General features: G+C 44.2%; 1 protein-coding gene and 1 long non-coding RNA gene across 2 annotated transcripts; one reads left to right on the forward strand and one right to left on the reverse strand.

The window, feature by feature from the left end:
* Positions 1–1,344: 1,344 nt before the first annotated feature.
* Positions 1,345–21,860, forward strand: LOC126987991 (glutamate carboxypeptidase 2-like). Its single transcript, XM_050845713.1, has 16 exons — positions 1,345–1,358; positions 8,325–8,560; positions 8,706–8,869; positions 9,949–10,105; positions 10,705–10,839; positions 11,466–11,635; positions 12,368–12,510; positions 13,070–13,250; positions 15,585–15,790; positions 16,246–16,460; positions 17,302–17,478; positions 18,607–18,756; positions 19,286–19,391; positions 20,037–20,118; positions 20,532–20,624; positions 21,070–21,860. Exons 2-16 carry the CDS (start codon positions 8,387–8,389, stop codon positions 21,266–21,268), a joined length of 2,352 nt encoding a protein of 783 aa, XP_050701670.1. The 5' UTR covers positions 1,345–1,358; positions 8,325–8,386; the 3' UTR covers positions 21,269–21,860.
* Positions 21,861–22,718: 858 nt separating this feature from the next.
* LOC126987992 (uncharacterized) lies at positions 22,719–24,662 on the reverse strand. The gene is made up of 3 exons (XR_007741361.1): positions 24,010–24,662; positions 23,536–23,596; positions 22,719–23,112 (listed from the first exon to the last, which is right to left on the reverse strand). It is a non-coding gene; the product is annotated as an uncharacterized LOC126987992 (long non-coding RNA).
* Between the last annotated feature and the right edge of the window lie 69 nt (positions 24,663–24,731).

The raw sequence follows: 24,731 nt of genomic DNA on the forward strand, positions 1-24,731 counted from the left end.
AAAACTTGCTGGCCCTGGTCATAGAAAATACGTATAGTAAAGGAATCCTCTTGACTTTTGACAGCCCCCCCCCCCCCCCCCATGGCTTCCTCAGAATTGCTACCTTCCATATCAACACCAAACACTATAACACAGGAATGTTCATAGTATTGTGCTTGGCTTAAGACCTGGAGGATTCGTGTTGGGCTGTGGAACTGACCCTCTTAAGAGTTGCCAGGCATATACGAAATCAACAAAACCAACTCACAAAACAGACAGACTAATACGATGTTTATAAAATACATCGTGCAGCGTGTGAGTTTGAGGGGATGGTGTGGTAAGCGGGGTCTTGCGTGTCAGCCGAAGAGAGGAAGGAAGGGAAGCAGGATAAGCAAGAGATACAGCGCTGTCTTTGTCTTTCTCGCACGATAAACGTATTTCCTTTGGTGTGAGTGAGTGTGTGTGTGTGTGTGTGTGTGTGTGTGTGTGTGTGTGTGTGTGTGTGTAAACAACGGATGTGTCACACTGGCATTATCCCAACCTTGTCTTCTGTACCCCAAACACCTGAGACGCCGAGAAAGAGAAAATGAAAGTGTTAGCAATAAGAGAAGAAGAAGGACGAGACAGCTTTGAACATCACGGAAGTGGCGGGAAAGAGGGGCTTACATTCTTCCTTCTATATCTCCTATGTCTGCCTGTCTACCTATCACTCCATTAAACTATCCAACTATCTAACTATCTATTTACCTGTCTACATAAATGCCTGTTTGTGTTCTACCAATGGATCCCTTATGGCCTTGAGAATGCCCCCCTCTCCCCCTCTTGCTCCCCCATCCCCCCACCGCTACCCCTTCATCTTTAGTCGCGTGTTCGGGGGTAATGCGCTATCACCTGCCTTGATAACCTGATAACCTAACCAAGGCTTGCAAACTGCCTGACACACACACACACACACACATATGGATATTTTTTTTTCGTCCTAATATATATCTTCTTGTTTTTTAATTGGGTCATTATTCCAGTGTTTCAGAACGCTGTAATTGTAGTAAAATGAGACACACGAAATGCATGTGTGTGTGTGTGTGTGTGTGTGTGTGTGTGTGTGTGTGTGTGTGTGTATGTGTGTGTGTGTGTGTGTCCATTCATTTCCTCGTTTCTTGTCCTCAAACACCTTTTTTTCAGAGGCATTGAGGCCACACAAAACGGAAATGACGTGTAGGGAAAGGGGAAGAAGGAAGGAGGAGGGGAGGAAGGGGTTGCAGGTCGGGAATGGGGGGGAGTGAGGGGGAGGGGAGAGGGGAGCAGCCAGCAGGACACAGGTATATAAGTCAAGAGGTAGGCTTTAGGTCCCTCAGTTGAGTCTCGGTTCCAGCTGCAGGGTAGGTCACGCTCTTTTAATCTCGTCCACTAATACACTTTTCACACTAGTAGCCTCCCCCTAACCCGATCCTAATCTTTTCCCTCGCCTTCTACCCTTCCAGCAGCTAAAATACTACCTATGTGCGTGATCTGCCAACTCCCCCTGCGCACTACAGACTGATGTTGTGATATTACTCATTTACATTTGTTTCCCTTGTTTAGTATCTTACAGCTCTTGGTATAGCCTGACACAACCCGTCCTTCCTTCCTTCCTTCCCTCCTTATAGTATCCATATATAGTATCATCCATCAGGTTAGTTGGTCATTAGATTTGTTATTGATTTCGGGAAGCCGTGCCTGACCCTAAGTGCATTTTTTACATAAAGGAAACAGCTTAAGGGTAATACAGAAAGAAAAAAACAAAACAAAAACAGACTCCGAAGCGCTTCTCCTGCAAAACCAAACAGGAGTGCCCAGAAAAGAGGTCAATTTCGGTTAGTTGGTCATTTGATTTGTTATTGATTTCGGGAAGCCGTGCCTAACCCTACGTGCATTTTTTTGCATAAAGGAAACAGCTCAAGGGCAATACAGAAAGAAAAACACAAAAACAGACTCCGAAGCGCTTCACCTGCAAAAGAAAACAGGAGTGCCCAGAAAAGAGGTCAATTTCGGTTAGTTGGTCATTTGATTTGTTATTGATTTCGGGAAGCCGTGCCTGACCCTACGTGCATTTTTTTTTTACATAAAGGAAACAGCTCAAGGGCAATACAGAAGGAAAACAAATACAAAAACAGACTCCGAAGCGCTTCACCTGCAAAAGAAAACAGGAGTGCCCAGAAGAGAGGTCAATTTCGGTTAGTTGGTCATTTGATTTGTTACTGATTTCGGGAAGCCGTGCCTGACCCTAAGTGCATTTTTTACATAAAGGAAACAGCTTAAGGGTAATACAGAAAGAAAAACACAAAAACAGACTCCGAAGCGCTTCACCTGCAAAAGAAAACAGGAGTGCCCAGAAAAGAGGTCAATTTCGGTTAGTTGGTCATTTGATTTGTTACTGATTTCGGGAAGCCGTGCCTGACCCTACGTGCATTTTTTTTACATAAAGGAAACAGCTTAAGGGTAATACAGAAAGAAAAAAACAAAACAAAAACAGACTCCGAAGCGCTTCACCTGCAAAAGAAAACAGGAGTGCCCAGAAGAGAGGTCAATTTCGGTTAGTTGGTCATTTGATTTGTTAATTATTTCGTGCATTATTTTACGGTAAAGGAAACCGCTCAAGACACCTGCTCAACCGAAACTTCAAACTAAGCTCTCTTTTGGCTACCCATCAATACACTCATTAATGGGGGGCAGTGGTTAGCAGGCTTTTCTTTCTCCCAGTTATTTTCTTCTGCCCTTGAGCTTCTTCTTAAAAAATAATAATACAGAAAGAAATGCTAGAAATCTTACTAATCACTACTCCAGCAAAGGCGTGGCCAGAGCTAGCGGGCCTTTTGTTTTTATATAGTTTTCCCCTTGAGCAGCTTCCTTCACTGTAAAAAGAAAAAAACACAAAGGACAATTTCGGGTGGAGAGATGTCCTGGTACGCCCCTCGAAAAGAAACATTCGCAACAGCCGCGAAAAGGAAATTAATAAAGTTAATTATATGGTATGCTACATAAAGGTCGCCAGGCAAATTCGTACATGTCAGCCATCACAAATATTATCATTATATTTTCCTCTGCATGAACTGCTGCACATGTAACAATGCTTCTCCTTCCTAATCTCTCATGTGTCTGTCACTGGCTAACTTTCAACTTCCCTACCGAGTGTGATATTCCTTGAAAAAAAAATTGTGTGTGTGTGTGTGTGTGTGTGTGTGTGTGTGTGTGTGTGTGTGTGTGTGTGTGTGTGTGTGTGTGTGTTAAAGAAGGCATTACATTTAGTTTATCATGGCAAAATAAGTATTATATATTTAAAAACAACAACAACAATAATAATAACAATAATAATAATAATAATAATAATAATAATAATAATAATAATAATAATAATAATAATAATAATAATAATAATAATAATAATAATGGAGCTATTAACGTCACTGAAACACAAATTCTCAGACGCTTCCGTCCCTCGCATCAGGTGTTCCCACAGGACGAGAAAGAGATCTAATCTGCTTCTCAAGGGTGCTCTAACATTAATGAAGCATCTTCGAACTGCGCGCAGCTGCTAAATAATCATATTGACAGCTGCAAAATAGCTGTAGGGAATTAACCGAGGGTGGACTAATGGCTTTCTAGGCCAACAGGAGTTTCATGAAAAGATGGATTTACTGAGGGAAAAGCGTGCGTAGAGGAATACGACATAATGAAGAGATACTGAAAAATAAAGGCGAGATTGGTATACACAAAACTGTACTCAGCAAGTGATACAATATAAGTTGATTATTTTTTGGGGGGAAGCAGATATCTTCCTTTATGTAGCAGGGCCTTCGTGCAATAACTTTTGTAATGAAAAAGGTTTCAATTGTCTGTTTTTTTTGGCTCGTTTACGAAGAAGTACAACGAGATTGATAAATAACAGTTTCATTGACAACAGTTCCATTTTCTGTATTGAAGTATACCAGGGTCATAAAACTACTCCTGGAAATGCCCCAAAAACTCCTACGAAAGCCTTGTCAAATATGTGCTTGGGTATCGAAATGTTTAAGAATATAGCCCTCCGTTTTTTTGTTTTTGTTTTGGTGAGTATGATGAGGTTATATATTGCACGCCCTTGGGAACATCATGGGAAATACTTTTGAGATACACAGCTAGAGAGAGACAACTTGTGACGCCATGTTAAGGTACTGTAAGACTTGCTGAGATTTTTTTCCCCCTCCCTGACCAAACACAAAAGTAACCACAGCTAGCCTCGCCCCGAATCACAAAAGCTCTCCAGTGGTGTTTTGCCTTCAGTCGCCCTGGTAACGAATAAATTACATAAACTCTGATACTGTTTCACCCCCCCCCCCCCCCCCATTTCACGGTGACAACGCACTCTAGTCACGCATTGATAAGTATCAGTAAACAAATTCATGCAAACAACTGGACTTTGGGCTTTAAATAACACAATAAACTCCTCGCTGACTCCCACCAAGACCCCTTAGCCCTTTGATCTCCTTTTAATCCCCCGATATGATCGAAATTTACACACTGCAAAATTTACACCTCTGAAAAACAACGACAAAAAAAAAATTATTTCCATATTTATTTACCAAGTTTCAGATAATTATTTCAAGTCTTAGAAACAAAATGGACTTACTGCGGACAAGGCTTGCACGGAAAAATTAGTTATCATAGCAATCATTGTCATGGATGGACTTAACTTAAGGGGAACCCATTTGTATGTAAAAGACACTATTAACAACTATATTAAGAAGCCAATGAAAACCGACAAGAACGTAGAATAATTTTGGGAGGAAAATGTGATATCAAAGGACAAGCTAATTTTAGGTGTTGTCTATCGGTTTCCCAGCGCAGCAGAACACGTCACTTCCGCCTTATCTCAGGAAGTACGCAGGAGCTCCAGGTATGGTAATGTGTGTGTCGTGGGTGACTTCCATCAGTTGTAGTAATATTAACTGGGACAACTTTGTGGGCGACTTTTATTTATCTTTTTTAGGGGCAAGGGAGGCAGCGAGTAGCGGGCTTTTTTTATTTTTTATTATTGTTTCCTTTTTTGTGCCCTTGAACTGTCTCCTTTAAAAAAAAAAAAGCTGAAGGGAGAAAACAAAAACACATCAACATAAGAGCCCACTATAGTAAACGTTTCTCCAGCAAAAGAAAAACAGAACGAGAGGCCGAAGGAAAGTCAATTACAGCATTTCAAAGAGGCGGAGCAAGATGACTCTCCAATGCAGCTGGGTACTGACTGATGGGCCGACACAAGGCAATGATGTTTTCGGATTTGTGTTATGTAACGATGATAACACAGCAGGTAAGGTCGTAATCGGAGAGGAGGAAATGTAGCAGTCACCGCTCAAACCGCGTGCTCCTCCTTCTCGGTGACACTAAGAAACTGGAGTGTGCAGCGCAGACTTAAGTGTATTAATGTGAAATGTTTATGTCTACCCTTGTCCTTGTCTCCTGTGCCGTCTGTGCATTTTCATTGTTGCTGTCCTTGTCTCTCGTCGCGCTCCGTAGTCCGTGTCGCGTCTTCATTGTTAACTTTTCTTGTTCATCGTTTACCTTTGACTGTCCGTTCATGTCCTCCTGTTGTCTACTTCTACACATTGTTCCACATACACACCAACACTTAAATGTTAACCTACACAGTACAGCATCTACACACACGCATACACAAACGAAAGAAGTAGGTAACAGCGACCATTGGGAGATAACGTTCCCTCATAGACTGCAGTCCACTTCATGCTTATCGGAAAAGAACCACTGCAGTGTTTTAGATTCAGTGTTACGTAATGATCAGGGGTGTGGGTGGAGCGGGAGTCGGAATCAGAGTGGTCGGAGTCGGAATCGGAGTCGGTAAAAATATCCCCGACTTCTTTACGAAACCTGTGATGTTGTGTGGCTGGGTGTGGTGGTGTGTGGAGTGTGGTGTGGCGGGGTTTGATTTGCCTACCACTGTACTGGGGAAGAGGGGGAGGAGTAGGGGGTGGAGTTGGAGTTCGAGTCGGAGTCGGAGTCGAAATTTTTATCGGAGTCGCAGACGCCATCAACAAGTTGTCCATCTTGTTGTTGTTGTTGTTCTCTTCAAGTTGTTTTCCTGGCTTACCCATGCATTGTAGACACGACATTGTATAGTAACATTTGTTAGCCCTGATAAACCCTACAACATGGCATTATAAACAAAGTCAGCAGTTTGTTTGTTTTTTACGTCTTGGCCTGTGGCGCCGGTAGGCCTTCACAGTTGGGCCTGATGGTCGGCTCTAGCCCGTTGTGGTGCAGGCAAGTGTTTATATTGGCGCCATCTTTACTTTTCAGCATTTTCCATTTTAGACTCCTAGTTGCATAATAAAAATTGTTGGGGGGGGTGTTGGAGGGTCATGCGACGCCGATGTAGCACAGTTTATATGCTATTAACACTTAATTATACCCGACCCCACACCCCTGGTAATGAAGGTAGTACAGCTGGCGAGAATGAAACCAGAAGGGGAGCGGGTATCAGCGAGCACAGGGAGATGGATAGCCTTCCCTCACAGACACTTCACCTCAAGACAAGCGGAAAAGAACCAGTGTGTTTTTTGCAGTATTTTTAAGATAATTCGTTTGTTTTCTTTTGTTACAGTGATGGAGGCACTTCAAGGGCATAAAACAAAGCAAAACAAAACAAAAAGCATGTTAAACACAACACCACCACCAAAAAAAAAAAAAAAAACTATAAAAACATCTATGTAAAACTCTCTCTCTCTCTCTCTCTCTCTCTCTCTCTCTCTCTCCAGGGGGCAAAATAGTGTCAGCAAAAATGTTACCTGTGAAGAGCCTCTCCACACTACCGCAAGGGACTAGGAGGAGGGAGATAAGAAAAGAGGAAGGAGTGGAGAAGGAGGAGGAAAAGAGTGGTGGAGGAGGAGGAGGAAGGAGAGGAGAGAGAAGCTAAAAAACAAAGGGGAGGAAATACTGTGTCATACCCAAACGTGTGTGTTAGGACGAGATTTGGAAAGAAGAGAGGAGGGAATAGGGAGATAAGAAAAGAGGAAGGAGTGGAGAAGGAGGAGGAAAAGAGTGGTGGAGGAGGAGGAGGAAGGAGAGGAGAGAGAAGCTAAAAAACAAAGGGGAGGAAATACTGTGTCATATCCAAACGTGTGTGTTGGGACGAGATTTGGAAAGAAGAGAGGAGGGAATAGGGAGATAAGAAGAGAGGAGGGAGTGGAGAAGGAGGAGGAAAGAGTGATGGAAGAGGAGGAGGAAGGAGAGGAGAGAAAAGCTAAAAAATAAAGGGGAGGAAATACTGTGTCATATCCAAACGTGTGTGTTGGGACGAGATTTGGAAAGAAGAGAGGAGGGAATAGGGAGATAAGAAAAGAGGGAGTGGAGAAGGAGGAGGAAAGAGTGGTGGAGGAGGAGGAGGAGGAAGGAGAGGAGAGAGAAGCTAAAAAACAAAGGGGAGGAAATACTGTGTCATATCCAAACGTGTGTGTTGGGACGAGATTTGGAAAGAAGAGAGGAGGGAATAGGGAGATAAGAAAAGAGGAAGGAGTGGAGAATGAGGAAGAGGAGGGAGAAGAGAGAGGGAAGACCAGATAAAAGGAAAGGGTGTCAATGCGATAAGGGAATGTTATATCTAAACGTGTATACTGGAACGGGATTTGGTAACAGTGTGTGCCCGCGTGCCCGAGTGATCAAGGGGCAAATAAATAAATAAATAAATAAACCCTGCTAATCATCGCTCCTATACAGAAAGTAGGAATGAGTGGCCAAAATACAGGCCCTTAAAATTAACAGGTAAAAGCAATTAATAAGTCAAAAAGGCGCCGCCGGGGAAGATGAAGCAGTACAGGTGGACGAGCAGGTAAAACGTTTCGCTAATTAGAGGCCCATTAGGTAGATGGAGGTGCGACGATACCTGGAAGTTTTAATGAAAGTGAAAGGACACGAAAAAAGAAACATATATCGTTGATTGCACTCGAATGTGTGTTTTTTTTTTATACCGCTTCCTATTTTTATTTTTTTACAGCAAAGGAGATAGCTCAAGGGCACAAAAAAAGGAAACAATAATAAAAAAGCCCGCTACTCGCTGCTCCTACAAAAAAGAATCAAAAGAGGTGGCCGAAAGAGAGGTCAATTTCGGGAGGAGAGGTGTCCTGATACCCTCCACTTGCAAGAGTTCAGGTAGTAGGCAGGAGGAAATACAGTTGAAGGAAAATTGTTCCAGAGTTTACCGGCGTGAGGGATGAAAGAGTGAAGATGCTGGTTAACTCTTGCATAAGGGTTTTGGACAGTATAGGGATGAGCATGAGTAGAAAGTCGTGTATGCTGTATAAAGAACTCAATCCCTTTTTCAGAACCCCGAGGTGTGAGGGAAGCTCCTGGAACTGACTTTAAGGGACCAGGGCGCGGGTTGGTCATGAGGCAAGGCGCGGCTGTGTGTGGCATGGGCGTGGCGGGCGCGGGCGTGGTGGTGCTGGGCGTGGTGCTGGCGGCGTGGCAGCCCTCACTCTTCACCCAAGCAGCGGCCTCAGCATCCCAGGAGGAGAACTGTTTTACCGCCACCACCAGCACCGCCTCAAGCACTTCCTCGGTGATACTTCCTGGGACATTTGTATTTTGATGATGATACTTTTCATCTACGTCCTTCTTTCAGTCTGATATCGTCTTTCTGAACCAGCTACGTTATCCCTATGTATTAGTATTAGTATCAGCGTGTTCTTCGCCTTCGTCAGTAGTCATGGGAAGCGTGTAACCAGAAGCAACGCCAGCACCAGGAGGAGGAGGTGGATACAGGAACTCAGGGGCCTTGGACTAAACCGACGGGGAGCGACTACTTCGGGGCAGCCGGGGACGCCATACTCGAGGAGATGAAGGCTGAGAACATGGAGGCCTATCTCAGGTGGGTGTGGGGGTGGATGGGGTGGAGGGAGAGCCATGGCATAGAGGAGTTTGGCCGACTGCATCACCGGCGCTATGTCTTTCAAGAGGAGAGTATAGTATCCAGCAGAAAGGGGACACTGTTTAACCCGGAAGCTGCGGGGGCCATGTTTCTTAGGTTAGGTTAGGTTAGGTTAGGTTAGGTTAGGTTAAAGTCCCCTCTAAGTTAAATAATGAGAAAGAATCATCACTCCCGCAAACCATTTCATAATATATATCAACGCATGTGTGATCAGTTTATGCATCATCTATTTTGGGAGGTTTATATCATGGAAGAAATGTGGCCCATCGCTGGTACACGGTAAAGCCGCAAATTTGGCCCGTCGCTGCTACCGGGTTAAGGGAAGAGGAAGAGGAAGGTGCTGAGGGAGATGTATGGTATGGCCGTATCAAGACACCCCTCCACCCGAAATTGACCTCTCTTTTGGCTACTTCTTACTTCGTCCAGCAAAAAGGGGACACTGTTTAAAGGGAAGAGGAAGAGGAAGGTGGTGAGGGAGATGTATGTATGGTATGGCCGTATCAAGACGCCTCTCCACCCGAAATTGACCTCTCTTCTGGCTACTCCTTACTTCGTCTTTTATAGGAGCGGTGGTTAGCGAGCTTTTTTTTCTACACTTGCTTTCCGTGGGCGTAGAAGTGGGTGGAGTGTGGATGGGGCATGGGTGTGGAGTGGGTGATGAACGTGGACTACTGAATCAGGTGGTTGTGGTATGGGTGGGGTGAGAGGTGGATGTAGAAGTGGGTGGAGTGTGGATGGGGCATGGGTGGAGTATGGGTGAGGATGATGAAAGTGGAGAGGTGAAAGTGGTAAAGAAAGTTGAGAAAAGTGGCCAAAACAGAGGTCAATTTCGAGTGAAGATTTTTTTTTTTTTACAACAAAGGAGACAGCTCAAGGGCACACAAAAAAGGAAACAATAATAAAAAAAAGCCCGCTACTCGCTGCTCCTATAAAAACAATCAAAAGAGGTGCCTGAAAGAGAGGTCAATTTCGGGAGGAGAGGTGTCCTGATACCCTCCTCTTGACTGACCTTCCAAAAGATACCTGACGAGCCAGGGCCACATGGCGGGCACGAAGCAGGACCTGGAGCAAGCCGAGTACCTGAAGAAGGCGTGGGAGGAGCAGGGGCTAGACCAGGTGTTCCTTCAGCCCTACGAGGTGCAGCTCTCCCACCCTGACCTCGCCAAGCCCAACAAGGTGAGCGACTGAGTGAGTGAGGGAGGGAGGGAGGGATTCCTTGAGTGAGTGAGTGAATGAGTGAGTGAATGAGTGAGTGAGTGAGTGAATGATTCGTTAAGTGAGTGAGTTAGTGAGTGAGTGATTCGTTAAGTGAATAATTAAGTGATTCGTTGAGTGAGTGAAAGATTGATTGATTGGTTGACTGACTGACTGATTGAATGATTGACTGAGTGTGTGAGTGAGTGACTGACTGAGCGAGTAAGTGGGTTTGACTGATTGACACAAAAAGTCCATACCCAGTTCTTGACCAGCAAAACAAGGCGAACGACTGACTGACTGAACGACTGAACGACTGACTGGCTGACTGAACGACTGACTGACTGACTGAACGACTGACTAACTGACTGAGTGGCCAACTGACTGACTGACTGAACGACTGATTGACTGACTGAACGACTGACTGACTGAATGGCCAACAAACTGACTGACGGAACGACTGACTGACTGACTGACTGACCGAACGAATGAATGAAGAACTGCAAGGGTGACTAACTGACTAACCAACCAACTGACTGAGAAAGTGACTGACTGAACCCCTCCTCCTCCTCCTCCTCCAGGTGTACTTAATGGACGAGACTGGACAGGTGAAGTTTACATCCAGCGTCATGGAAGAACCGCTAGATGGCGTGGCCTACGACGACTCCATCCCCCCGGCCTTCCTCGCCTTCGCCCCCGCCGCCACCATTGTCACTGTGAGTTTATAGGCGACAGAATAGGAGACTTTGGCCAGCTTAATCATAGGCGCCATGCTGTTTTACCAAAAGTGTAGAGCGATTTGGTGTACATTTGTTTTTGTTTTACTTTTTATTATTTTCATTCTTTTTTTTTTTTTTATTCTTTTCAAACTCGTTTTTTTTTTTTTTTGCTTTTATTTTTATTCTTTTTGTAGTTTTTTTTCAACTCATTCTTCATTTTTATTTTTTTGTTTTTTTCTTTATTATTTTTGCTCCGATTATTTTCATTCTTTTTGTAGCTTTTTTTATTCTTTTCAAACTCGTTCTTTATTTTATTTTTATTTTTTTATTTTTTTGTTCCTGACGATCTATGCAGTAATCTATAATAGTTTCCCTTCTTTCATTCTATTCATATCTTCTTTTTTTCACTTCCTTTCTTCTTTCATTCTCCATTCATTTTATCATTCTTTATTTTTGCCCTCGAAGATCTACTCAATATTTCAGTTTTCCTTATTTCTTTCATTCTTTTCATATACTTTTTACTTCGCTTCTCCTTTCATTCTCCATAACATTTCTCTCGTTTACTTCGCTTCTCTCATTCTCCATACACCGTTACTTTTCTCTTCTTTCTTTTCCCACCGCAGGACGAGCTCGTGTACGTGAACTACGCCCAGTACGAGGACTTCCTGGAGGCGGCGCGGGCGGGGGTGTCGGTGGAGGGGCGCCTCGTCATCGCTAAGTTCGGCCGAGGCTTCCGCGGCGACAAGGTCAAGAACGCTCAGAAATTCAAAGCTAAGGGGATCATTCTGTACACGTGAGTCCTGCTTGGTTGGTTAGCCTGGTTGGTGTGTTTACGTTTACCTGTCTGTGTTAATTGATCCTGTTTACCTGTGTTGTGAGGTGTTGTTGTTGTGTTGTGGTGTGTGGGTGGTGTGTTGCTACTTTTTCTTGTTTGTTTTGTGTTTTTTATCTGTTTGTTTGTTTTTTCTTGGTTGTTGTTTATGAATGGTGTGTGTTTACCTCCTTGTTTGTTTGTTTGTTGATTGGTTGACTGGTTCTGTTCATCTGTGTTGTTTGTGTCTTATTCCTTTTTCTTTATTTCTATTTTTCGTTCTTTTCTTTCGTTTTCTATTTTCATCTTCTTTCGTTCTTCTTTTTCTTCTTTATTTTTTCTGCTTTCCATTTTCCTTTTTTCATATTTTCCTTTCCATCTTTCCTTCATTTGTTCTTTCTTTTTTTTCCTCCCCTCTGCCTTTTTTTTCTTTCGTTTCTTCTTTCTCTCAAATTCAGTCTCTTCTGCTGCTCTTTCTCTTTTCCTTCTTCTCTTTTCCCTTTTTCCTATCTCTATCTATCTATCTATCTATCTATCTATCTATCTATCTATCGCATCTCCAACTATTGCGTGATTAATTCCCCCTTTATAATAATTTTCTTTTCATTTTTCATTACTCAAGATTTTTCCCACAATAATTTTTCTCCCTTACAACTTTTCTCCTCTCTCCCCTTCTCTCCTCCCCTCACGCTCCCCCTTCCCCCTCGCCCCCAGGGACCCCCACGACTACCACCCGGAGTATCGGCAAGGGGGGGCGGCGTACCCCACCTCCTTCTGGCTGCCTGATACCGGTATACAACGCGGCTCCATCGTGTGGCATGACGGGGATCCCAGCACGCCCGGCTACCCCGCCCTAGGTACACACACACACACACACACACACACACACACACACACACACACACACACACACACACACACATATCTTTACCTACCCATCTCCTGCCGTGTGCAATATCCTCCCCATCCTCCTTACTTTATAACTCTTGCCTCCCTCTCTCCCCCCCTCTCCCTCCCTCCTTGCCAACCCTGACCCATCTCCTTCCTTTATCAATATCCTTCCAATTCATTCATCTTCTCCCCCTACACTTCCCTCCCTCCCTGCCTAGATTGCCAGACTGTCGTACTCAGCCGCTTATATTTCCCGACTTCCTACCCCAAAACTGTCTTCTGGGTTCCAATACAGAAACTCATTTATAGTTAGCGTTAAAAGAGTTATATTCTGATGTCCCTTGGCAATACTTAGGCGTCAGAAACAGGTAAATACTAAGCTCTGAGTACGATAATCTGGTAACGGTGTGGACCCTGCTGACCTCCTAACACTTGACTAACTCTCTCTCCCTCTCTCCCTGCTAACCCGTGCCTAACTCTCTCTCCCTCTCTCCTTGCTAACCCTACCCTCCCTCCCTTCGTCAGACGGGGCCTACCGCTTGCCTGACGAGGACGCTGACGTACCCACAATCCCCGCCCACACAATCAGCTACAGTGACGCCCGCAAGCTGCTGGTTAACATGGGAGGGCGGGAGGTGCCTGAGGCCTGGCGCGGCGGTCTCAACATCACCTACAGGATGGGGCCGTCCCTGGAGAGGCCTGGATGGTGAGGCGATGACTATTTTTTTCATGAAGATGCCGAAAAAGGTACCAATGCAGTTTCAGCTGATGTGAAATTCGGATGGTGAGGCAATGGCTTTTATTTCTTAGGATGATGCAAAAAAAGGAGTTATCAAGTTTAGTTTCAGTTGATGCAAGGCTCGGATGGTGATTTTTTTTCCAGGGAGATGCCAAAAAGGGAGTTATCAAGTTTAGTTTCAGTTGATGCAAGGCTCGGATGGTGATTTTTTTTCCAGGGAGATGCCAAAAAGGGAGTTATCAAGTTTAGTTTCAGTTGATGCAAGGCTCCATGGTGATTTTTTTCCAGGGAGATGTCAAAAAGGGAGTTATCAAGTTTAGTTTCAGTTGATGCAAGGCTCCATGGTGATTTTTTTCCAGGGAGATGTCAAAAAGGGAGTTATCAAGTTTAGTTTCAGCTGATGGGAGGCCCAAATAGTGAGGCAATGAGTATTTTTTGTTTCAGGGAGATGCCAAAAAGGGAGTTATCAAGTTTAGTTTCAGTTGATGCAAGGCTCCATGGTGATTTTTTTTCTAGGGAGATGGCAAAAAGGGAGTTATCAAGTTTAGTTTCAGTTGATGCGAGGCCCAAATAGTGAGGCAATGAGTATTTTTTTGTTTCAGGGAGATGCCAAAAAGGGAGTTATCAAGTTTAGTTTCAGTTGATGTGAGACCCGGAGAGTGAGGCAATATTTTTTGTTTTGTTTCACGGAGATGCCAAAAAGGGAGTTATCAGGTCTAGCTTCAGCGATGGGTGGCCCGGGTAGTGAGGCAATGAGTATTTTTTGTTTCAGGGAGATGCCAAAAAGGGAGTTATCAAGTTTAGTTTCAGTTGATGCGAGGCCCAAATAGTGAGGCAATGAGTATTTTTTGTTTCAGGGAGATGGCAAAAAGGGAGTTATCAAGTTTAGTTTCAGCTGATGGGTGGCCCGGATAGTGAGGCAATGAGTGTTTCGTTTCAGGGAGATGCCAAAAAAGGAGTTATCAAGTTTAGTTTCAGTTGATACGAGGCTCCATGGTGATTTTTTTTCCAGGGAGATGCCAAAAAGGGAGTTATCAAATTTAGTTCCAGCTAATATGAGGCCCAAATAGTGAGGCAATGAGTATTTTTTGTTTCAGGGAGATGGCAAAAAACGAGTTATCAAGTTTAGTTTCAGTTGATGCGAGGCCCAAATAGTGAGGCAATGAGTATTTTTTGTTTCAGGGAGATGGCAAAAAAGGAGTTATCAAGTTTAGTTTCAGTTGATGCGAGGCTCCATGGTGATTTTTTTTCCAGGGAGATACCAAAAAGGGAGTTATCAGGTCTAGTTTCAGCTGATAGGTGGCCCAGATAGTGAGGCAATGAGTGTTTCGTTTCAGGGAGATGCCAAAAAGGGAGTTATCAAGACAGTTTACTCGACTGGTTGACTCGACTGGTGATGCACGAGTGAATGAAATGCGGCAAGACCTATCCGTAGAGTTGACTGACGGAAGGCGAATATACTGACGGGACAATCGACGTGACCCGCAATTGACCTATAAGTTACCTAGAATCCTTAAACGTGACCTAAACCTCTATACCTGACCCACAATTGACCCACACGTGACCTAGAATCCATAAACATGACCTAAACCTCCATAAGTGAACCATAATTGACCTATTTGTAACTTAGAATACTTAACGTCATCTAAACCTCTATAAAACCTCTATAAGTGACCCGCAATTGACCTACACGTGACCTAGAATCCACAAACATGACCTAAACCTCTATAAGTGACCCATAATTGACATATTTGTAACTTCGAATACTTAACATCATTTAAACCTCTATAAAACCTCAATAAATGACCCGCAATTGACCTACACATGACCTATAATCCTGAAAAATGACCTAACTGCTATATTTGACCCTTGACCTAAACTTCTACATGTGACCTAAAATCCTAAAACGTGACCTGTACAGGAGGTATCAGGACACCTCTCCTCCCGAAATTGACCTCTCTTACGGCCACCTTTTTTTATTCTTTTTTTAGGAGCAGCGAGCAGCGGGCTTTTTTTTTATTATTATTGTTTCCTTTTTTGTGCCCTTGAGTTGTCTCCTTTGATTTAAAAAAAAAAAAAAAAAACGAGACCTAGACTTCTATAAAACCTCTATAAATGACCCACAATTGACCTAAACGTGACCTAGAATCCCAAAACATGACCTAGCTGCTAAATTTGATCCATATTTGACCTAAACTTCTACATGTGACCTAAAATTCTAAAACGTGACCTATACGTGTTCTAGACTTCTATACCTGACCCCAACACGCTTTCAACCCTCCCGTCGCCTCACATACTCAGGAAGGTGAAGCTGGAGGTGAACAACGTGAAGCGCCTCCTGCCGACCTACAACGTGATAGGCGTCCTGAGGGGCAGCGAGGAGCCGGACCGCTATATCATCTACGGGAACCACCGAGACTCGTGGACGTTCGGCTCCTGCGACCCCTCCTCCGCTACGGCCGTCATGATGGAGATGGTGCGAGCCTACGGGAAGCTTCTGGCGCGAGGTGTGTGTTTGTGTGTATGGGAGGGAGATAGTGTGGGTGCTTTTTTTTTTTTTATTGTGTGTGTGTGTGTGTGTGTGTGTGTGTGTGTGTGTGTGTGTGTGTGTGTGTGTGTGTGTTCTTACCTATTGGACCTATTGTGTTGTTAGCTAATTGTATCTACTTTGACATGATTCAGTTTTAAGCTTGTAGTGCCTTGTTTATTTATCACAGTTGTCTTTTGAATTTCTGTGTGTGTGTGTGTGTGTGTGTGTGTGTGTGTGTGTGTGTGTGTGTGTGTGTGTGTGTGTGTGTGTGTGTGTGTGTGTGTGTGTGTGTGTGTGTGTGTGTGTCGTGACCTTCTGTTTGCTTTGGCAGGAGCAGCGATTAACGTTTTTTTCTTGATGTTTTCTTTAATTATCCCCCTTGAGCTGTTTCCTTCGCGTTAAAAACAAAACAAAAACACAAAACATCACCAGGCTGGCGTCCGCGGCGGTCCCTGGTGTTCGCCTCGTGGGGGGCGGGGGAGTACGGGTTCTTCGGCACGACGGAGTACGTGGAGGAGTACCTGAAGGTGTTCGAGGCAAGGGCTGTGGCGCACCTGAACGTTGACCTAGCCATCATATACACCTACAACCTGCTAGTGTCAGCCACGCCCCTGCTGCATAAAATCATAAAGGAGGCGACTAAGCGGGTGAGGGTGTGAGGATATTGCAGTAGTAGTAGTAGTAGTAGTAGGAAGAGTTGTAGTTGTAGTAGTAGTAGCAACGTTGCAGATTGTCGTACTCAGCCTCATGTTTGCCAATATTAACCCCAAAACTACCTCCTCGACCCCAATAACTGCCTTCATATATAGTTATCGTTAAAGTGGTTAATTATTGGTGCTTTTTGGGAATGGCTATGGCTCAGAAACCGGTAAATACGAGGCTCTGAGTACGATAATCTAGCAACGGTGAGCGGTAGTAATAGTAGTGGTAGTTTTAGGAGCAGCGAATAGCGGGCTTTTTTTTATTATTGTTTCCCTTTTTTTGTGCCCTTGAGCTGTAAAAAGGTGTAGTTGTTATTGTGTTGAGGAGACTGACACTACCAAGCTATTGCACTCTCCACTTCTCCACTCATTAACTTCTCTTTTCTTTCCCTCTATCCCTTGCTCCACTGTCCGTCTCTTCCACATAACTACTAGCAATCATTTAACTCCACTTCTTCCCTCCCTGCCTCCCTTCCTCCACTCCCTCCCTCTTCCACTACTACCCACTCACCTCCAACACCTGTCTTCCACACCATTAGTATAACCATTCCACTTGCCCCACTCCTTCCCTCCCTCCTCTCCAACGTTGCCAGATTGTCGTACTCAGCCGATTATATTTCCCGATTTCCTACCCCAAACTGTCTTCTGGGCTCCAATAACGAAACCAATGTATAGTTATCGTTAAAAGAGTTAAATTCTGATGTTTCTTGGCAATAGTTAGGCGTCAAAAACAGGTAAATGCTATGCCCTGAGTACTCTCCCGTCACCTACCCATCACCCAACAAAGGTCCCGGCGCCAGAACCTTCCCTTGGCTACAACACACTCTGGGACCATTGGACTTCGAGGTTGCGTGCCGCCTCCCCCGAACTCCTCGACTACTCCCTGGCCTCCCTCAGTGAGCACTCCCCCTTCTACCAGATGGTCGGAGTCCCAACCTCCTATATGGTCTGGGAGATCAACTTTGTGAGTACCTTACGGGAAAGATTGCTCGCATCTTCCCACGGTTCTTGTGTGTCCATGTACTTATGATGCAATGGGGAGGTAATGGGGAGGGGGGGGTGTAGTGGTGGTGGTGGTGGTGAATAATAAGTGTTAAAGAATATGGAAAAATAGGAGAAAAAGGAAGAGGAGGAGGAGGAGAATGTGGAAGTGTTAGTGGTGGTGGATGAAGATGATGTTGAAGAAAATGGAAAAGAGAGGGAGGAAGAGATGTAGGAGGACGATAAGAACACACACACACATACACACACACACACACATACAGACACACCTTCCCGCAGTATTTTTCCATTATGTTCGCATTTTTTTTTTCTCCATAACTTGAAGGTAATAAATACACTGTTAGGAAATCTCATTGTTGGTACTGCTATTATTGTTACTATTATCAAGGTAAGATAAAGTTGGGGGCATACACTGTAGCAGCGCGTGGCCTCGGTACTCACATCCGTAACATTGGCCCTTGAGCCTGTGGTGGGAGGGAGCCCATTATCCCGGGACACAGGGCCAGTGTGACATCCGGGTTACCACAGTTTACCTTCCCCAGGTTTCCCCAGGTACCCATTTATCGACCAGCCCGAGAGGGAGGATGCACAGCTGGGTGAGCTGCACGCTGACTGCCCGGGCCGGGATTCGAACCCGGACCTGCGGAATAGAAGCCAGGCACGCTGACCACTAGACCACGGAGGCGTATATTTTCTATGTTAGATGGGTATTATTTCTGAAGGTGTGGTTATTTCGACTTCTGATCTTAAAATTAGTGCTGCGCTAGGCAACACCGAAACTGTTAAAAAGCTAGTAAACGAAGGGTAAAGCCGCCAACGTTGCCAGATTGTTGTACTCAGCCTCGTATATTTACCAACTTCCGACCCAAAAACTGTCTCATGGACCCCAATAACGAGATTCCTTTATATTCATCGTTAAAATAGTTAATTCCTGATGTTTCTTGGCAATAGTTAGGCGTCAAAAAACGGTAAATACTATGCTCTGAGTACGATAATCTTGCAACGGTGGTAAAGCATCCCCGTTGTGAACTGACAGCCAATACGGTCTTAACATGGTGGTGGTGGTGGTGATGGTGGTCGTTCCCTGCAGGAGGAGTACGACTGGTCCGACTACCCTCTCTACCACACCACCTTCGAGGACTTTGACGTCATGAAGAACCTGCTGGACCCCGAGTTCCGCTACCACCTGGCCATCGGGCGGCTCTGGGCATTGATGGGCCTGGGCCTGGCCGACGCGCAGGTAAGGTGCACCGCTTATCACTGGTTTGAGAGCCGCCATGTGTACGACTCTCCAACCGAAACTAGTTATCTGTACACATCTCTTTTTGTTACTAACTTATCACTGTTTTGAGGGCCGCCATGTGCCCGGCTCTCCAAGCAAAACTGGTTATCTGTACATATCCTCTTTTTCTTTTTTGTGTTACTATCAGTTTTGAAAGGCCGAAAACACGATCCCAGCACAACGTCATTATTCTACTGACATCTTTATCTGTAATTTATTGTTTTGTTTGTGAATTGTTTTGAACTGAATTGTTTTGAGGAGGGACAAACGAAACTGGTGATCTGTACATATCCTCTCTTTTTGTTACTATCAGTTTTGAAAGGCCGAAAACACGATACCATCTTTATCTGTAATGTATTGTTTTGTTTGTGAAAATGGGAATAAGGTTGAAAGCTTGAACCTAGACAATCAAAATCAAGGAGGAACACGGAGCACCACTAACCTCCTTCGTCACGAGGTACTGACTGGTCTTGTCGCTGCTGCATAGATCCTGCCGATGGACCCTGAGGACGAGGCCGTGATGCTGCGACGACTGCTGGCTGGCCTGAAGGAGGACTACGGGGCGGCGCTGCAGAAGGAGGACATAACACTGGGTGAGGAGTGGATGGAAGAGAAGGGGAAGGGAGGGGAGGGGTGATGAGCAGGGCCATGAGAGGGGTGTAAATGGAGGAGGGACAAAGAGAATGAAGGAACAGGGAGAGAATGAAAGGAGATGGGTGAAGGGAAGGGCGGTAGAGAGGGACAGGGAAACAGGAAGAGAAGGAAAACAGAAGGAAGAAAGAGAATGGGAAGGGAAGGGGAGATGATGATGATGGAGGAGGGACAAAGAGAATGAAGGAACAGGGAGAGAATGAAAGGAGATGGGTGAAGGGAAGGGCGGTAGAGAGGGACAGGGAAACAGGAAGAGAAGGAAAAAAAACGGAAGGAAGCAAGAGAATGGGAAGGGAAGGGGAGATGATGAGAAGGGAAGAGGGATAAACCGAATGAAGGAAGACATAGAGAGGAGAATAAGCGTGAGGAATGAAAGGGAAGGGAGGTGAAGAGAAGAACAGGGAGACAGGAGGTAAAGCATGAAAGTTGTATATATGTATGATGCGAAGGGGAGGTAAGATAAACAGAAGAAAGAAATACGAAGGGAAGACACAGTGAAAGACGAAGAAGATGGATGACCGACTAACTCTCTCTCTCTCTCTCTCTCTCTCTCTCTCTCTCTCTCTCTCTCTCTCTCTCTCTCTCAGATCACTTGGAGGCCGTGGCTGCCCGCTTCGAAAAGGCAGCCCACGCCTTCAACAGCCACCTAGGGAACTTGACCTCTGTGCCGTGAGTGTGACCCAGTACGCCCCCCCCCCTCCCACCACCACCACCATAGTCATCATCACTACCATCGTCATCAGGCATCACCATTCTTCACTACACGACCATGATTCTGTTTTTAGATTTATTATTTTATTTATATATGACAGTTTTCTTCTTAAATATATAAAACTGTGTGTGTGTGTGTGTGTGTGTGTGTGTGTGTGTGTGTGTGTGTGTGTGTGTGTGTGTGTATACCAAGAATGCTAATAAGATAACAATGATTAAATCAATAACAAAACACAAACGTCATCACCACCACCGACACCATCACTAACAACTACTACTACTACTACTACTACTACTACCACTACTACACCTACTACAAACCTAACCCTACTCCCTTCCTCCTCCCCCTCCCCCTGCTGCGCCTCCTTCAGACCGCTCCTGGCCCGCCAACTGAACGACCAGCTAATGCAGGTGGAGAAATGTTACACCCACGCGGAGGGCAGCTACTACAGGCCCTATATGAAGTAAGGACCTTGGCACGTGCCCTCGCTATACTACTGATATCATACCCACACTATCTCTGTACCGTCATCCTCTCAATTAGTATTACTCTTCAAGTGGCTTAGGGACATATTATTAAACATTTCGTCGCCCAAACACACACATTTGACATGGCTTTCATAATTGTGGGCCTTTCCAGGGGTAGTTTGTTTTTTACCCTAGTGTGAGTTTGACAAGGCTTCTGTATCATGAACTCTATATGTATTCATGAGAACGCATTTCACCTCTTTTTTGGCCATTAGAAATAACTGATATGAGAGCTGGTAGAATCTAAGAAAACCGACCTTAGATTCATTCAACAGAGCATACGTGGCCTTGGAGACGGGTCTGCTGCTGGCTTTTTATTGAGGAACACGAGACCTCCTCTTGAGCAAGTATGTACGGTTCTGTTCTGTGTCCCCCTCTCAGAAACATGGTCTTCGGCACCGACAACCTGAACCAGTACGGTGGGTGGCTGGCGCCGGGGGTGCGGGACGCCCTGTGGGAGGCCGTGAGATGTACCGCGCCCTGTCCAGAGGCATGGCGGGTGGTGAGGCAACAGCTCTCCGTCCTGCAGGCAGCCGTCAACGCCGCAGCCCTCACCCTCAAGGACTTCAGATACATGTAGGGTGCCCCTCTGGACGAGACGCAACTACATGAAGCAATAATATACACTCGGGTCGCGCTAGCCTACTAAATATAGGCAGCTATTAATTCGCAGGTATACAGGTATAGCCCATAAGAAGGGGTACACAGGTCCTAGCAATGTCAGAAGGCTTGCAGTTTAATTGTGAGGAATGTGTGGATAATCCTTCCTATCAAACTGAGTCTCTTTGTAAAAGTTTGTAGAACATAGCTTCTCGCAGCACCGCCGGATACAAGAAAGCCTAGCATCACCGCCAGGCCCGTTATTACAAGTGCACCACGACAGGGACACGGGCGCCACAGTATATCTACGCCATACCATGCAACAACGAAACTCATTTATAGTTATCGTTAAAAGAGTTAGATCCTGATGTTTCTTGGCAAGAGTTAGGCGTCAGAAACCGGTAAATACTATGCTCTGAGTACGATGACCTGGCAACGGTGATGGTATGCCTGCTTAGGTATCCGATATTATAAGACCTAGTGTGTGACTCCTGTATGATGGCAAGCGTCGTGCTCTCATTTATCTATAATATTTATGTACGTGTTATTAGTTCATTTATTAGTAAATTATGGCAAGCTAATGAAATGGTTGTATTTTCTTCCCTCGAACTTATTTTCTTTCGTTATTGATCTATCGTTTTACACAACGCCTCTTGATCTACACACACACACACACACACACGCAGTCATACTCAGGGAACCAAAAAGTCCTCGGTCACACTTGAACCACAGCTAACGTCAAAAGGACATTGTAAGAAACTGTACAAAAAGAGAGGAGACAAGAAAATTCAGTTTCTCAAACATAACATAGGAAGTAGTCTGCATAATAGGGGAGGAGGAGGAGGAGGAGCAAAATGACAACAAAAGTGATATGGTCCCCTCAACTTTTTATTCCTGTCCTTACTTTATTGACATTGCCTTTCATTTTTTTTTATAGCAGAGGAGTCAGTTCAAGGGCATAAAAAAATGTAACAAATGCATATAAAAAAAAGCCCGCTACTCACCGCTCCGAAAAAGAGTTAGAGGAGTGGCCGAGAGATAGGACAATTTCGGGAGGAGAGGTGTCCTGATACCCTCATCCTTATTCTTATTTACTCATCGAGGGGACTCTACTTCGGTCTACTTCATTTTCTTTTCACCTTCCCTTGACACGCTTTCATGGAGCTCAATAATAATAATGATAATAATAATAATAGGGGAGGAGGGGGAGGGGCAAATGACGAAAGTGATAGTAGGCTACAACAGAAAACACAATAGCCTCGTCATGCCTCAAATTCGTTAAGTAAAATTCAGTCTGCATTTCCAGCCTTGCCCATACGACTTGGAGTTTTTTTTAATACATTCCCCGGGTAGAATGAGGCAAGTTATCATTACAAGGCACCCACATACTCAATAAAAGTCAGGGTCAATGGCTCCCAACCTCTGGACTCGCGACCCCTTTCTCATAAAATCTAAACATGCGCGCAATTCTTATGACATCAGACGATATAGTTTTACGTTCTTTATTGTTATGTAAGAAGGAATGAGTAAATGGAGACAATGAAATGAGTTACGAGTGTGTATCAGAGTGTATCGGGTTTGGTAGGTATAATAAAACGACGCTAAAAATGACAAAATTATACATAAGATAAAACTCCTGGAACTTGTCCGTCCTGTTCTTAATCCCAGGCTTGCCAATTACAATAACGGCGCAGCGCAAAATATATCACACGGATTTGTCATAAATAATAGCCTAATTAAACTTAATTTCTAACCGAACTAAATTTAACTCAACCTGACCTGGCTGAACGATCTAACTTACCCCGTAACCTAACCTAACCTGGCCTAACAATCTAAGCTAACTTTACCTAACCTGACCTAACAATCTAAGCTAACCTTATCTAACCTATCTTCCCCCGTTAAAACTTAATTTCTAACCAAACTAAATTTAACTCAACCTGACCTGGCTGAACAATCTAACTTACCCCGTACCCTAACCTAACCTGACCTAACAATCTAAGCTAACCTTATCTAACCTAACTTCCCCCGTTAAAACTTAATTTCTAACCAAACTAAATTTAACTCAACCTGACCTGGCTGAACAATCTAACTTACCCCGTACCCTAACCTAACCTTACCTAACAATCTAAGCTAACCTTACCTAACCTAACTTCCCCCGTTAAAACTTAATTTCTAACTGAACTAAATTTAACTCAACCTGACCTGGCTGAACAATCTAACTTTCCCCGTAACCTAACCTAACCTGACCTAACAATCTAAGCTAACCTTACCTAACCTGACCTAACAATCTAAGCTAATTTTACCTAACCTAACTTCCCCCGTTAAAACTTAATTTCTAACCAAACTAAATTTAACTCAACCTGACCTGGCTGAACAATCTAACCCCGTAACCTAACCTAACCTGACCTAACAATCTAAGCTAACCTTATCTAACCTAACTTCCCCCGTTAAAACTTAATTTCTAACTGAACTAAATTTAACTCAACCTGACCTGGCTGAACAATCTAACTTTCCCGTAACCTAACCTAACCTGACCTAACAATCTAAGCTAACCTTACCTAACCTGACCTAACAATCTAAGCTAATTTTACCTAACCTAACTTCCCCCGTTAAAACTTAATTTCTAACCAAACTAATTTAACTCAACCTGACCTGGCTGAACAATCTAACCCCGTAACCTAACCTAACCTGACCTAACAATCTAAGCTAACCTTATCTAACCTAACTTCCCCCGTTAAAACTTAATTTCTAACTGAACTAAATTTAACTCAACCTGACCTGGCTGAACAATCTAACTTTCCCCGTAACCTAACCTAACCTGACCTAACAATCTAAGCTAACCTTACCTAACCTGACCTAACAATCTAAGCTAATTTTACCTAACCTAACTTCCCCCGTTAAAACTTAATTTCTAACCAAACTAAATTTAACTCAACCTGACCTGGCTGAACAATCTAACCCCGTAACCTAACCTAACCTGACCTAACAATCTAAGCTAACATTACCTAACCTGACTTTCCCCGTTACCAAAATGCGATAGGCTAGGCTACGCTCATTAACTTTTTACATCATTACATTGAAGTTTAATTTTCCTGAAGCTATTAGTTACTGCGCTGCACCCAGAGACCAAAATCCAACACACTAGATAAGTTTTAATTAACCACTCGCGAGATGGCTACAGTAAATTCAATGTTAGCTAAAACTATTTAAATGAATTGCGAGCGTATCGGCTTTAACCATATACCTAAATGTGGCCTGAAGGAGATGAGTACAGTTAAACAATAACAAAAACATGATAACAAGACATAATAACAAAAAATAACACTAAACCAATAACTTGACGCAGCTAATCTACATGATATCCACGAATTTCTGTACCGTACTTACCACCTCAGCGCCTCCCTGGTCCGTCTGCAGAGTCCTTCCTTCGTCTACATCATCAC

This window comes from Eriocheir sinensis, chromosome 67 (assembly GCF_024679095.1).
Source record: "Eriocheir sinensis breed Jianghai 21 chromosome 67, ASM2467909v1, whole genome shotgun sequence".
Classification (NCBI taxonomy): domain Eukaryota; kingdom Metazoa; phylum Arthropoda; class Malacostraca; order Decapoda; family Varunidae; genus Eriocheir; species Eriocheir sinensis.